This window comes from Protopterus annectens, chromosome 3.part1, assembly GCF_019279795.1.
Source record: "Protopterus annectens isolate FY-2018-M chromosome 3.part1, PAN1.0, whole genome shotgun sequence".
In the NCBI taxonomy this organism is placed as follows: domain Eukaryota; kingdom Metazoa; phylum Chordata; order Ceratodontiformes; family Protopteridae; genus Protopterus; species Protopterus annectens.
In genome coordinates, this window is record NC_056732.1 from 1,069,883,944 (window position 1) to 1,069,896,436 (window position 12,493).

At 44.6% G+C, this 12,493-nt stretch overlaps 1 protein-coding gene across 1 annotated transcript in view; it reads left to right on the forward strand.

Moving 5' to 3' along the window:
• Positions 1-12,493, forward strand: part of LOC122798353 (solute carrier family 22 member 13-like) — a 714,590-nt gene that overhangs the window by 260,607 nt on the left and 441,490 nt on the right. The window contains exon 5 of the mRNA XM_044067205.1: positions 125-245. Within this exon, the coding sequence (XP_043923140.1) occupies positions 125-245 (121 nt within the window). The remainder of the gene's footprint in view (positions 1-124; positions 246-12,493) is intronic.

Consider the following 12,493-nt stretch of genomic DNA (forward strand, 5'->3'; position numbering starts at 1 on the left):
TGGTATATTCTTAATAAGAAAATTCAGTACAGTCATAATAAAAAGTCAATTTATCAAAGAAAAAATATACTGAAAATGTTTTGTGAAGTTCTCATGAGAAATATGCTGCTCATTGTAATATTAGGACTCTACCCGAATCAGCAAGATGGCTACTAACACAAGGAAAGAATGAAGAAGCAAAAAAATACATCCTACAGGCAGCCACTATAAATAAACGGACTGTACCTGAAGCAGTACTTCAGAAGGTATGATATTTTTGCAATTTTGTATTGGTGTGACTGGCTAAATATTTTGCAATGCACATTTTTTTTGAAACTTTGAACAATCCTACAAAGGCAAGCATGGAAGGAGTCCCAAACACAAGTTTTAACTATTAAGTACTTTTGTTCTTTTTATTTTCAATAGAACTTCATCAGAGTTAAAACCAAGTACACAATCCAAGTTTAAAAGAAGTATCAAATGAATCACATGATCATCCCTAACCAGTAAAATACTTGTTTCTGTTCCCTATTTTCTTCTTAAAGTTACAGTGTGTTTTAACACATGTTCAAGAAATATAACCAAGTACTAACCAATCAGAAATGTTACACTCCATCTGAAATGGTATAGTGTTGCTGACAAAACTTCTAATACATTTTTTTTTTCTAAAAAGAAAACATATTTCTATAAATAAGAAAATCATGGTTACTAGGAGCAACGGTATTCATCATTTAAAATCTTTGTGCCGTCAGAAAACATTTAATGTTTACTGTTTAATTAAGAAGGGAAACTTTTTGTCTGCAATCTTACTTGACACAAGGATTCACAGTATTTAAGCAGTACATTGTAATTACCTACAAATTCTTCCATACTGACAGCAGCTACTATGAAAAACTGTTATTTTTTTTAAATCAGTGCACATTAGTGAGTGTTTGACTAAAGAACTGCTAGGTTATAGCCAAATTGTGTTCATAAATTCTTTTCAACAGCTTTCTCACAGTTTTTCCAATGTAGAACCCTGGGCAGGAATCACAAAATGCCAAGTAAACAACTCCTTGCAAATCACAATTATATCCGTTTCATAGGGTCATAGGTTCATAGGTTGGTACAAGGCTATCGACCCTAGGGCCTATACAAGCCTAGCCATAACAATTCCCTGGTTATTTCTTCCCACGCTATTTACTTCCCTGGACCCCTGTCTAGCAGGGCGACTGATGTGATCCCCGGGGTGAATTTCCTTTCTCCCATCTAATCATCAAGGTTCCTTGAAGAGGTCCAAAGAGGCACTCTGCTTGACATGAATGGGCAGTCTATTCCAGAGTCTGGGGAGTCTCTGGGTCAGGAACTTATCCCTCCAGCATGTTTTGTTTATTGTGATGACAAGCTTTAGATCCCTGGAGCATGTGGCTCTGAGGGATTGGGATTTCTTTAAGTGTAGCATGTCCAACAGCTCTGGGTTTGACATGGCCTTGTATGTTAAGCAGAGATTGCCTCTGAGTAGACGATATGCGATAGAGTATAGCTGGAGTTTTTTAAGGTGGTCAGCTTAGGGCATCTGTTTTAGGCCTATGATTCTTTTAGTGAGGTATTTCTGTGGCCTTTCCAGTTGTTGCAGATGTCTTGAAAGGTGCATACCAAAAGGGGCATTGTATTCTATAATAGGGCTAATGAGGGATGAGTACAGTGGGACAGTGACCTCCTTTTTTTCTGGATTAAAAGCCCTTAGTGATGAGGTGTGCCACATAGAAGGATTTCCTGACTGTTGTGGTGATGTGGTTATCGAAGGTGAGACCACTGCCCACCTGTGTCCCTAAGTCTCTTATCACACTTTTGGTGTTTAGTGTACTGCCACCTATGTGATAATTCGCAGGTACAGGTTTTTTCCCAAAGGGGATAACTATACATTTCTTGGCATTGAGCTTGAGCCCATGGCTCTGGCACCAAGCATCTGTTTCTGTAAGGCCCTTTTGTAGAGTATCCACATCATTTGGGGATTCAATAATGGCTCCCAGTTTGCAGTCATCTGCGAACTTTGTTAGCCAGAGTCCCTTAGTGTTGGCCTGTACTTCAGAAAAGTAGATGCCAAACAAGAGCGGTCCCAGGACTGAACCCTGAGGTACTCCATTTGTCACTTGTCTGGTGCTGGATTTGGAGTTGGCTACTTTTACAGTGTGGGTTCTGTCAATAAGCCAGTTGGCAACCCATTGAGTGATGTAGGGATTAATGCCCAGCTTAGTAAGTCTATCTATGATTCCAGAGTGGGGGGTGGTATCAAAGGCCTTGGCAAGCTCCAGATAGACTGTGTGGACTGCCTTACTCTCGCCCACAGCTCTGAAGACTGATTCAAAGAAGTCAATCAGATTCAGGAGACAAAATTGGCCCTTCATGTACCCAGACTGGGTGGGGTCCAGTGTTTGAAGGTTGCCAATGTCTTTATTTATAAGTTCCATGATAATACATTCCATGGCTTTGCAGATCAGGCTCATCAGATTGATGGGGCGGTAGTTCCCGGGATCCAAGGTGGATCCCCCTTGTGGAGTGGGATAACTGTAGCTGTGCACCACTCAGTGGGCACGAAGCCTGAGGTGAGGCTATGATTAAACATGACACTTAGGTGAGGTGCCAGTTCATTTTGTAGTTCATGTAATACACAGCCTGGGATGTCATCTGGTCCCATGGATGCTGTATTCTTAGCTTTGGAGAGTGTGTTTTTTACCTGTGTGGCTGCTATTACCAGAATTTGGCAATCTTCCGGTATTGAGATGGGCCGTTTACGGGGTGAGAGGGGGGGTGAAGTTCACACTGAATCGATCTGCCAGGATATTGGCAATGTCCTTGGGATCAGTATATTTAATTCCATTCTGTTGTTGCTCAGAGCAGATCTAAGCATTGCCATTTATATTCTTGACATAGTTATAGAATGCCTTGTGGTTGTCTTTGGAATCTTTGGCAATTTTATTTTCATAACTAGCTTTGGAGGATTTTATGAGGGATCTCGGCTTCTTATTTAGGCTGGTAAGGGAGTTTTTTGCATCCTGGGATTTTCCTTTTTTCTGCAACAGTTTCTTCCTTTTTTGTAAAGTTTGTTTATGGCAGGGGACCACCAGATTGGCTTCCTTTTGTTGGAGGAGAGCATCTTGGTTTTATTTGGGATGGCACGATTCATGCATGAGTGGATGTGCTCGTACAGTGCCTTAGTGTAGGATTCAGCAGTCGAACGTTCAGTTCCTTTCTGCATGGGAGTCATGAAGTTTGTCACTTCTGACTTGAGTAGCATGAAGTTGGCTTTGGAGAAGTTTTTTATGGAGGTTTCCTTACTGGGGATGTGGGGGTGGTATGTGGATGTTAAGGATGATTAGCTTATGGTCAGACCTGACCAACGAGGGGATGACCAAAGTGTGGAGCATCGATTTCCCATGTTGGTAATGACTAGGTCTGGGATATTGGTGCCTCTGGTGGGACTATGGATTAGTTGATCCAGGGCATTGGAATTTATGAATTCCAAGAACCGTTGGGCAAAGGTGTTGTTACACTTATAGTTTTCCCAGTTAATGGCAGGGTAGTTGAAATCACCCAGTATTAGGGTGTTTGCTTGTATCTTAATATTTTCCTGTATGTTTACAAAGGTGTAGTAAGAATCTTGGGGCATGGTGGGGGATCTGTAGCAAGCTACAATTTGGATTGCAGTCTTACTTAGTGTTAGTTGCACCTGGAGAATTTCAGACGCATTGTGTTGGGCAACTAGCCTGGTGTTGTGAATATCCTTGGTGAATATGGACACGCCTTCACCTTTAGTGTTTCGGTCCTGGTTTGGTGGCTGAAAAGTGTGGTAAGAGTTGTAACCTGCTATTGCCGGGGTGTTCTCTGGAGCCTTGAACCAGGTCTCAGTTATTGCACAGATATCAGTGTTCTCCATTTTTAGGAATGCCTCAAGAGAGTGCATGTTGAGCTTTAGACTTCTAGCATTGAGTAGCATTACCTTCAGAATTTGCATGCTTGTACCTGTTACGGTGGTGGTTTTGTCCTTTGAACTTTGCCTAAAAAGGCACTATAGGGGTGGCAAGAGCCTTAGCCAGTAACCTGAATCCCAGGGGCGACAGGTGCAGACCATCTCTGGCAAAGCATCGTGGTCTGTCGATCATGTCATCCCAGGCAGACAGATACTGGATCCCCTTTAAATGACACCAGAAGCTTAGCCGATTGTTGAAGTCAATCATTTTGTCCTTATATTGTGGTATCATTCTGGGTGAAGGCAGGATGCTACTCAGGGCTAAGGTCATAACTGCCTGGGCCACATGATCCGAGAGGTCTTCCATGTCTCTTTTCGTGTAGTCCAGGCAGGTACATCTCAAGTCATTCACTCCAACATGGACAATGACAGTTTTATTTGTACTTGTTGTGGAGTGACTTGAGTGCATGTGTTATGTGGTGGATCCTGGCAGCCGACTGTAATTTACTCTTTGTTCAGCCTGGTAAGTGGGACATCAGTGTGCCTGACTATAGAGTCACCTATGACTAAAGTGTTAGGTACGTTGTCTTGCCTTAGGGGCTGTTGCTGGGTGGCACACTGGTTTTGTGAGCTATGTGACACTTTGGTTGTGATTGATGTTTGTTTGCATTTCAGCTTTGGAGGTCCTTGTTGCTTGGGCAGGTTACAGTTTAGGGCCTCCGCATATGGGGATTTTAATGTTGCTATGTGTGGGTGCTGGTGGTGTGGGTTTAGAAGGGCTATGTGTTGCTTGAGGTGTAGTGCAGGTGTTAACCTTCTCCTCTTGACTGTCTAGCACAATCTTGGGTGGAGAGAGCTTTGCTTCCAGTTTGGCTATGTAAGTGCAACTCTCACAGGTTGTAGTGTTGGGGGGTAGGAGGAGAGGGTTGTCTGTGTACATCAGGCAATTGCTACATTTTCCTAGTATGCCCAGATTCACCAAGTGGTCATGAGAAATCACTGGATGCTGACCCTTTGACATGCCTGGTTTTGGTGCTTTTTTTGTAAAGTACAGGAGCTGTTTTCCCTTGCCTTAGCAAGGTACTTTGCAATTATAGGCTGTTTAGTGCCTACGATTAATCTCTCCTTATTAACAAGGAGAGCTGAGTGCTTGTATCAGTTTAAGGCTTCCTAGTGCTTTCCAGCAGGTATTAGAGCAAGTGCATGTCACAGGGATGTTTAAAGGTAAGATGAAAAAAATGGTTTATCCTAAACACTGCAGTGTGCTTTGGATAAGTTAGATGTGAAAGTAGGTAACTTAAGTTTTACCTGTCTAAAAAGTTAAGTTTTGGTGGAGAGTCAATATTTTTAAGACAGCAAGATAGATTGAAAGAGGGTGGTCACTTTTGTATTCTGGTACTATGGAATACCATAGTATTGTAGGATGGCCAACAAATTTAAATAGTTGAAGGGGAGTGATTTCACAAAATGATAATTGTGTGCTTACTCACACAAGCCAGTGAAAGCAGAGAGGAAATGAGATATATGGTCAAATTAACATAAGAGGCAGGCAACTAGAAAGACAGTGGGCCGGATTCACGATGGCTTGCACAGAGTCTAAGAGTAGAGTAAGACTCCATGCAGCCATCATGTCTGATGAGCAATCCAGGAACAGCCTGTAGGGGCGTGTAAGAGAGCTCCTAAAACGGCTCTTACACGGACAGGGCAGGGAAATGCAAATTACCTCAATTGCAGGCAAAAGGCATGCAAATGAGGTAGATTTGTGATTCAGGAAACCCGTACCTGTCCGAGTAAGAGCAGTGTTATTTGCAGAAATGTACTCAATTGACAACTGAGTACCATTCCGCAAATAGCAAAACGGAGTCATGACAGCTCCAAATAAAGGTTGCATCCAGTGCAGGAAGCATGCCAATGGCCAAATATATGGCCATTGGAAATGTTTCCTGATGCAATATGAAAATAAAAATATTTTATTTTTTTTCGCCGATTTCAGATGTTTAAGCATAGCGCAGCACCGCGCAAACGAGGTGCGCTCTAAAACCCAGAATACTAAAAATTAAAACCCACAAATGTTGAATTTGTAGAAATTGTTAATGTACAATGCAAGGGAATGGCAGGCTGAAGACAACATGGCCACCGAGTAGCAGTTGCTAAGGGGGGAAGCTCAGTCTAAGATATGTAACCAAGCATTAGTAGGCAATCCTATGTAAATGAGTGTTAGGATAGTGAATCGCAAGTTTACATAGCAAATGAGGACAGTCAGTGGAGTATAGGAGTAGGATATGGGGAGTAACAGAGTAGAAGATAGGTGACATCACGAGGGGGGTATGTATGAAAGAAGTGAAGCTCATTGGAGCAGAGTGGCATGTGTCAGCTGTCATTTATACATCATGGAAAGAGGTGTGTCAACAGGTAGGCTAGGGAAAGCCAAGAAATGGAAGGTGTATGCCGTAGATAACACCAATGTTTCTTGTTGAGCGGGTATGCGCTCGTGTCCATAGATTAGGTCCATAGATTATTATTAGGCTAACTGCCCTTGTGGGTCACTTTAAGCCTAGCCAACTACCCCATGTGAGAATCAAACCCTGCACCTTCTGTTTGCAAGGTAAACACCTTAACCATTATGCCAGCCTCCCATGTAAACCCGAGTAAGACAGTGTGCGCACGTGTAAGAGTGAGTGCGCGCGTTTAAGCCGGAGTAAGCATGTATAAGGCTGTTTAAAGAGTTGTAAGCATGTTTGCGCTGGCGTGTGCACGTTTTAACCCAAATAAGCAAGTTTTAGTCCATGTAAGCATGTGTGCATGCGTGTTAGCAGCTGTGCGCGTGTTTGTGCTTGTGTGCGTGGCGCTCCCCCCCCTGAGGAAACAGAAAGGAAAAAGGAAGCACAACAAATAGTAGGAAGCTACCAGGGAGTACTAGCAGAGCTAGCAGGTGAAAACAATCAGAATCAGGCAATTACACAGGCAGTACACTAGCCCAGCCCAGCCTAGCACTTAAAACTCTGCAAACAACAGTCCAATATGTTTCTCACAAGAGACACTGCAGTAAGCTAATAGAAGTGAAAACTGAAAAATCTGTACTGAGACAAAGAAATGTTAGGGGCTGGCATTGCTGTTATAAGGCGACATATGCAACATGCTGAAGGTGGTGACAATGGAAATGCTGCAGGACAACCCACAGTGAGGAGACGGAGAAGAGTGTACAGGCCCAGGGTAACCTACCAGGGGCTACATGAGCTGGAGATAGTGGAGCGCTATAGAGTGGACAGAGAGCAAATTGTTGAGCTGTGCAGGCCACGCCTCACACACAGAACCAACAGAGGGGAACCCATCCCAGTGGAAACCAAGGTATGTGTTGGCCTAAGAATACTAGCAACAGGTACCTTCCAGAGACCAACTGGTGATATGATGGGGATATCACAGGCATCAGCATCCAGGGTACTACACCAGTTTCTGGATGCCATGTCAGCACATGTTGGTGATCATGTATATTTCCCCAATTCCCGTGAGGTATTGGCCAGCAATATGCATCTCTTCTAGCAAATAGCGGAATACCCTGAGGTAGTGGGTGTAATAGACTGCACGTACATATGCATCAAAGCACCAGCCGGCGAGTGGGGTAGGGTCTACTTCAACCGCAAGGGCTTCCCCTCCTTCAACTTCCAGGTCCTGTGTGATGCCCAGGGCATAATACTGAATGTGTGTGCAGGCTGCCCTGGAAGCTACCATGATTACCATATCTGGCATCTGACACAGCTGTACCAGACATTTGCCAATGGGGACATTCCACATGGTCACCTAGTGGGGGATGCTGGCTATGCACTGGAGCCGTGGCTGATGACACCCATCAGAAATGCACACACACCTGAACAGGAACGCCATAATAAGGCACATGCACAAACACTTAATGTAATAGAGCGTGTGTTTGGGCTGCTCAAGTCACGGTTCCAGTGCCTGGACACATCTGGTGGAGCCTTGCAGTACTCACCAACTACATGTACCCAAATTGTCATGGTATGTGCTATGCTACATAATATGATCCTGTGAAAACAGCTGCAGCAGGACCAGCATAGGCCTGGGCCAAACAGCCCCCCACCATTGCCAAGGCCATCACAGGCAGAGCGTGACTCAGAAGAGGAACAACCTGAGCCTGCCCCAGTAGGCAGAAGGAGGCATGCCCAGTATGCTTTGGCCTTGGCAAAGAGGCAACGCATAGCACATACACTGGCTCAGTAGGAACTCTGGAAATGATACCTCTCTCCGACTCGCACATAAAGTAAAAGGGATGCCTAAGTTGACACTACCTGCTTCCAAACATGCACAGGCAGTGTAGTGTGTGCATCCGACATAGGCAGCCCTGCAGCACCACCTAAGGCATGAATGTTAAGCATATGTTAAGCAATATAAAGCAGTGCTAAACAGCAATTACCACCATGTAGTATATGCAAACAAAATCCCACACACCAACTAGTACAACTGTGGTCAATGTTCAGTAATATTGGGCAACGTCCAGCAATGTTGGTGAATATTGAGTAATGTCGGACAAGCCTGGTCTAAGTAGGGCATAGCTGAACAAAAGCCAACATGCTCATATTAGCTTAACAGGCCCTTAAGCAGTCTGATCTGCTCAGTATGAAAATATAAAGCAGTAATGGGCGTCGAACCCAGGATACTGTGCACTATAGCCAATGTAATGAACCACTAAACCATGACAGTATTGCAGTGGTCCACCTGTATGATGGAATGTTGATAAGTCTATGCAAAGTATTCCATGGAAACCCTGCAGGCACAGCATAATCTTTGTTGAGTTATGACACAAAGGTGAGTCCTGCAGTGAGAACAGAACCTGACTTCCAACACACACAGTATAAATGTTAATATTGGTCATGTTCGCACACATCAACAAATGTAGTCATCCATCTCTGTGAGACCCTGATTGAGTATGCATGGGGCAGCTGGAAAGTTGATCATGGCACCCAGTTTGCAGTCAAGTGCAAACATGTTCAGCCATATTCCCCCTGTGGTAGCCTGTACGTAAGACAAATATATACTGAACAAGAGAGGTCTAAGGACCAAGCCGTGTGGGATGCCATGTGTAACTGGTGTATAGTCAGACATGGCACCTGCAATTCTGAACATGTGGGTGCTATCCCTGATCTAGGTATCAATCCATTGTGTGAGATATGTGTCCATATTGACGCTGGTGAGCCTATGCATAATGGCCCAGTAGGTTATTGTGTTGAAGGGTTTTGCAAGGTTCAGGTAGGCTGTGTGGACAGCTGTCCATATGTCGATGGACCTGTTAGCCATTTAAAGAATACAAACAGGTTCAAGAGGCAAGATCTGCCCACAACAATGCTGAAATGTGTAGGACACAGTGTCTCTACGTTCCCGATGTCTATGTGTATGAGTCCTATGACAATATGCTCCATAGCTTTGCAGAACAGGCTACATAGGCTTATAGGGCAATATTGTCTGTGGTCCGTTGTGGCACCAACTCTGTGGAGCGGGACCACTGTTGCAGTACGCTATTCCTTGGGTACATATCCTGTGGTAACTACAATATTGAACAGTGATGTAATGTGAGGGTTGCGTTTGTCATGATGCTCGTGTAGGATGCAGGCTGGGACACCATCTGGTCACATTGATACTGTGATGTACGCTGTGGGGAGGGCAGCACTCACCTGTTAATGTGTGATGTCAGGGAGGTTATCCTCTGTTGGGATGGATAGTTGCTCCTTAGGGGGGATGGGTGGGAGACATCTGCACTGAACCTATTTGCCAGGATGTAGGCAATGCCAGTGGGTTCAGGATAGGTTTAGTCAGTATGCAGTAACTCACAACATATCAGTGAGTGTCCACCCAGGTTCCTGACATAACTGAAGAAGGCTGTGTGATAGTCCTATGTGTCTGTTGCAATTGTCTGGTAGAAGCAGCCCTTAGAAAAGTCCATGAGTGATTGTAGCTGTCTGCTAGTACAGATCGCAGCTGCCTTCCCAGTCTGGGATTGTGCTCTATCATGTAGTAGCTTCCTCCTGACGTTGTACAGCTTATTAATGGCTGGGGTCTACCAGACAGGTCCCCTGCCATTGTAGTAGTGGGTCCTGTTGTTATTTGGGATAGCACAATCCATGCAGTCCACTAGGTGTCCATAGAATGTGTATGTAAAGGATGCATCAGTGTGAGCCGTATATGCCACTGTCCCAGGATCTCTGAAGGATACCACCTTGCTTCGGTGAAGTGAGATGTTGGCTCATGAGAAGTTCACCAAGATTACCCAGGATGGGTGTGTGGAGGGTATATGTACGTCCTGTGAGATACATGTATGTTCTGACCTTACCAATGAGGGGTATATCGCTGGTGTGATAATAGAGTCCCCGTGTTGGTGATGATCAGGTCCAATATGTATTCCCCCTTGTGGCTGTGCTGACTGGTTGTGCCATAGCATATGAGTCCACAAATTGTAGCGACTGTTGGGTGAGGGTGTCGGGGGCTTGAGTAGTATCCCCAGTCAATATTTGTGTATATGAAGTCACACAGTATAATGGTGTTTGTGGAGACCATCATATTCTCCATAGTTCCCACGAAAGCCCAGTGTGGTTCCTGAGTTTGGGAGTATGCTCTGTAGCAGGCAACAAACTGAAAGGCAGTATTGCACAATGGTAGTTGTATATGTATGGTCTGTGACGCTTTGTGCAGTGCTACTAAGCTGGAGGTATGTGTATCTGTGATGTATATGGATACTCCTCCTAGTTGTGTTGTCTGTTTCAAGTCTTGTTGTCAGACAGCATGGTATGAAACATAACCTGGTAGTGCTGGTGTGCATAAGCAAGCCTGAACCAGGTCTGTCAGTGCACAGATATTGCTATCCTCCATACTGAGGAGAGTCCTGAGTGGCCACAATATGAGGTTAACACAACTGTTGTTGAGCAGCATTACCCTTAGTTTCATTTAACCTGTAATGTCTATGGAGGTGGGTTTGTCTTATTAGCCCTGCTTAGAAAAGGCACTATGGTGGTAGCAAGAGCCTTAGCCAGCATTCCAAAGTCCAAGGGTGACAGGTGCAAGCTGTCCATAGTGAAGCTACGTGGCATGTTGAGCATATCACCATATGCTGACAGACACTGTATCCCCTATGAATGAAACAAATTTGTTAGCCAACTGTTAAATGTGATATGTGTGTCCGTATACTGTGACATCATAATTGGTGGGTGTAAGATGCTAGACAAGGTCAGGGTCATACTGGCCTGGGCTACATGATCAGAGTGTTCCTCCATGTATCATGTCATGTGGTCCGGGGAGTAACGTCTGAGGTTATACACACAAGCATGGACAATGATGGTGCCAGTCTTGTACTTGCTTTGTAGTGACCTGACTGCCTATGTTATGCGGCAGATCCTGGCACCCAACAAACAGACCAAAGTGACTATTCCCTTGTTAGGGCTGATGAGTGGTACGTCAGTGTGTCTGACAATGTGTCGCCTATTACAAGTGTATTAGGTGTGTTGTTTTGCCCGAAGGGCAGTGACTGTGTGGCACATTGACGTGAACATTGTGATATGTGGGTATTGTAGTGGGGTAGCAGGTGTGTGTGTGTGTGTCTGCTTTGGAGGTCTCTGCTGCTTAGGTAGAGTACCCGAGTATGTCTATGTGTGCTAATGTGGTTTGAGTGCTGTTGCTAGAGGATATGTGAGACTGATATGCGATGTGTGTGGTTACCTTCACCACCTGATAGACTGCGCCAGTCATGGGTCGAGAGATTTCAGTTCCCTGTATGTCTATATAGGTGCATCTCACACATATATCTGAGTTTGTTGGGAGGAGGAGAGGATTGTCTGTGTACATGAGGCAGATGTGACATTGTGTCGATATCACAATATCCACCAGCTGGACTGAAGAGTACACACAAAACCGACCCCTGGACATGCCAGGATATTATCATGACATACTCTGTAGCCTGATCACAAAGGATCAGTAGGGTGTTAAGTGTGTTAAAGAGTATAACAGGGATTAGTGCTCATGTTCGTTGGTGTTTTGTAAAGAGTAGCTGAGAAGGAGTCCAGACTGAATCATGACACCTCCTTCAGCTATATCATAAATATCAATGTACACCCATATATGTTCTGAGTCAGGGCCAACTGTACCTGAGTGACAATGCCGACATCATGACAGACAGGCCCATATGTACATACCCATCCCCCACTGACAATAGTCCACATCAACATACCAGGAGATATCACATGTAGAATGGATGAGCAGCTACCCCCACTGCCAAAAGCATGGCAGCAGGTGAAATACATTGATTCCCTATATGTGTCATGCACAAACTACAGAACAAACAGATCATCACATGAACAGTCAGCTGAGCCTCACCCCCTACACAAGATGTGGAACTGTTTAATGTGTCACAGCTACATATGGCATTCCCCACAAGTGTTGGTGCACAACACACCATGGGAAGTCAGGTCCAGTACGCCTATGAGGTCTGATCTGCAAGGTCATGAAGTCCATCATGGTTGTAGTCATAAACAGAGCTACTGGAAGCTGACATACACACAACCCTAC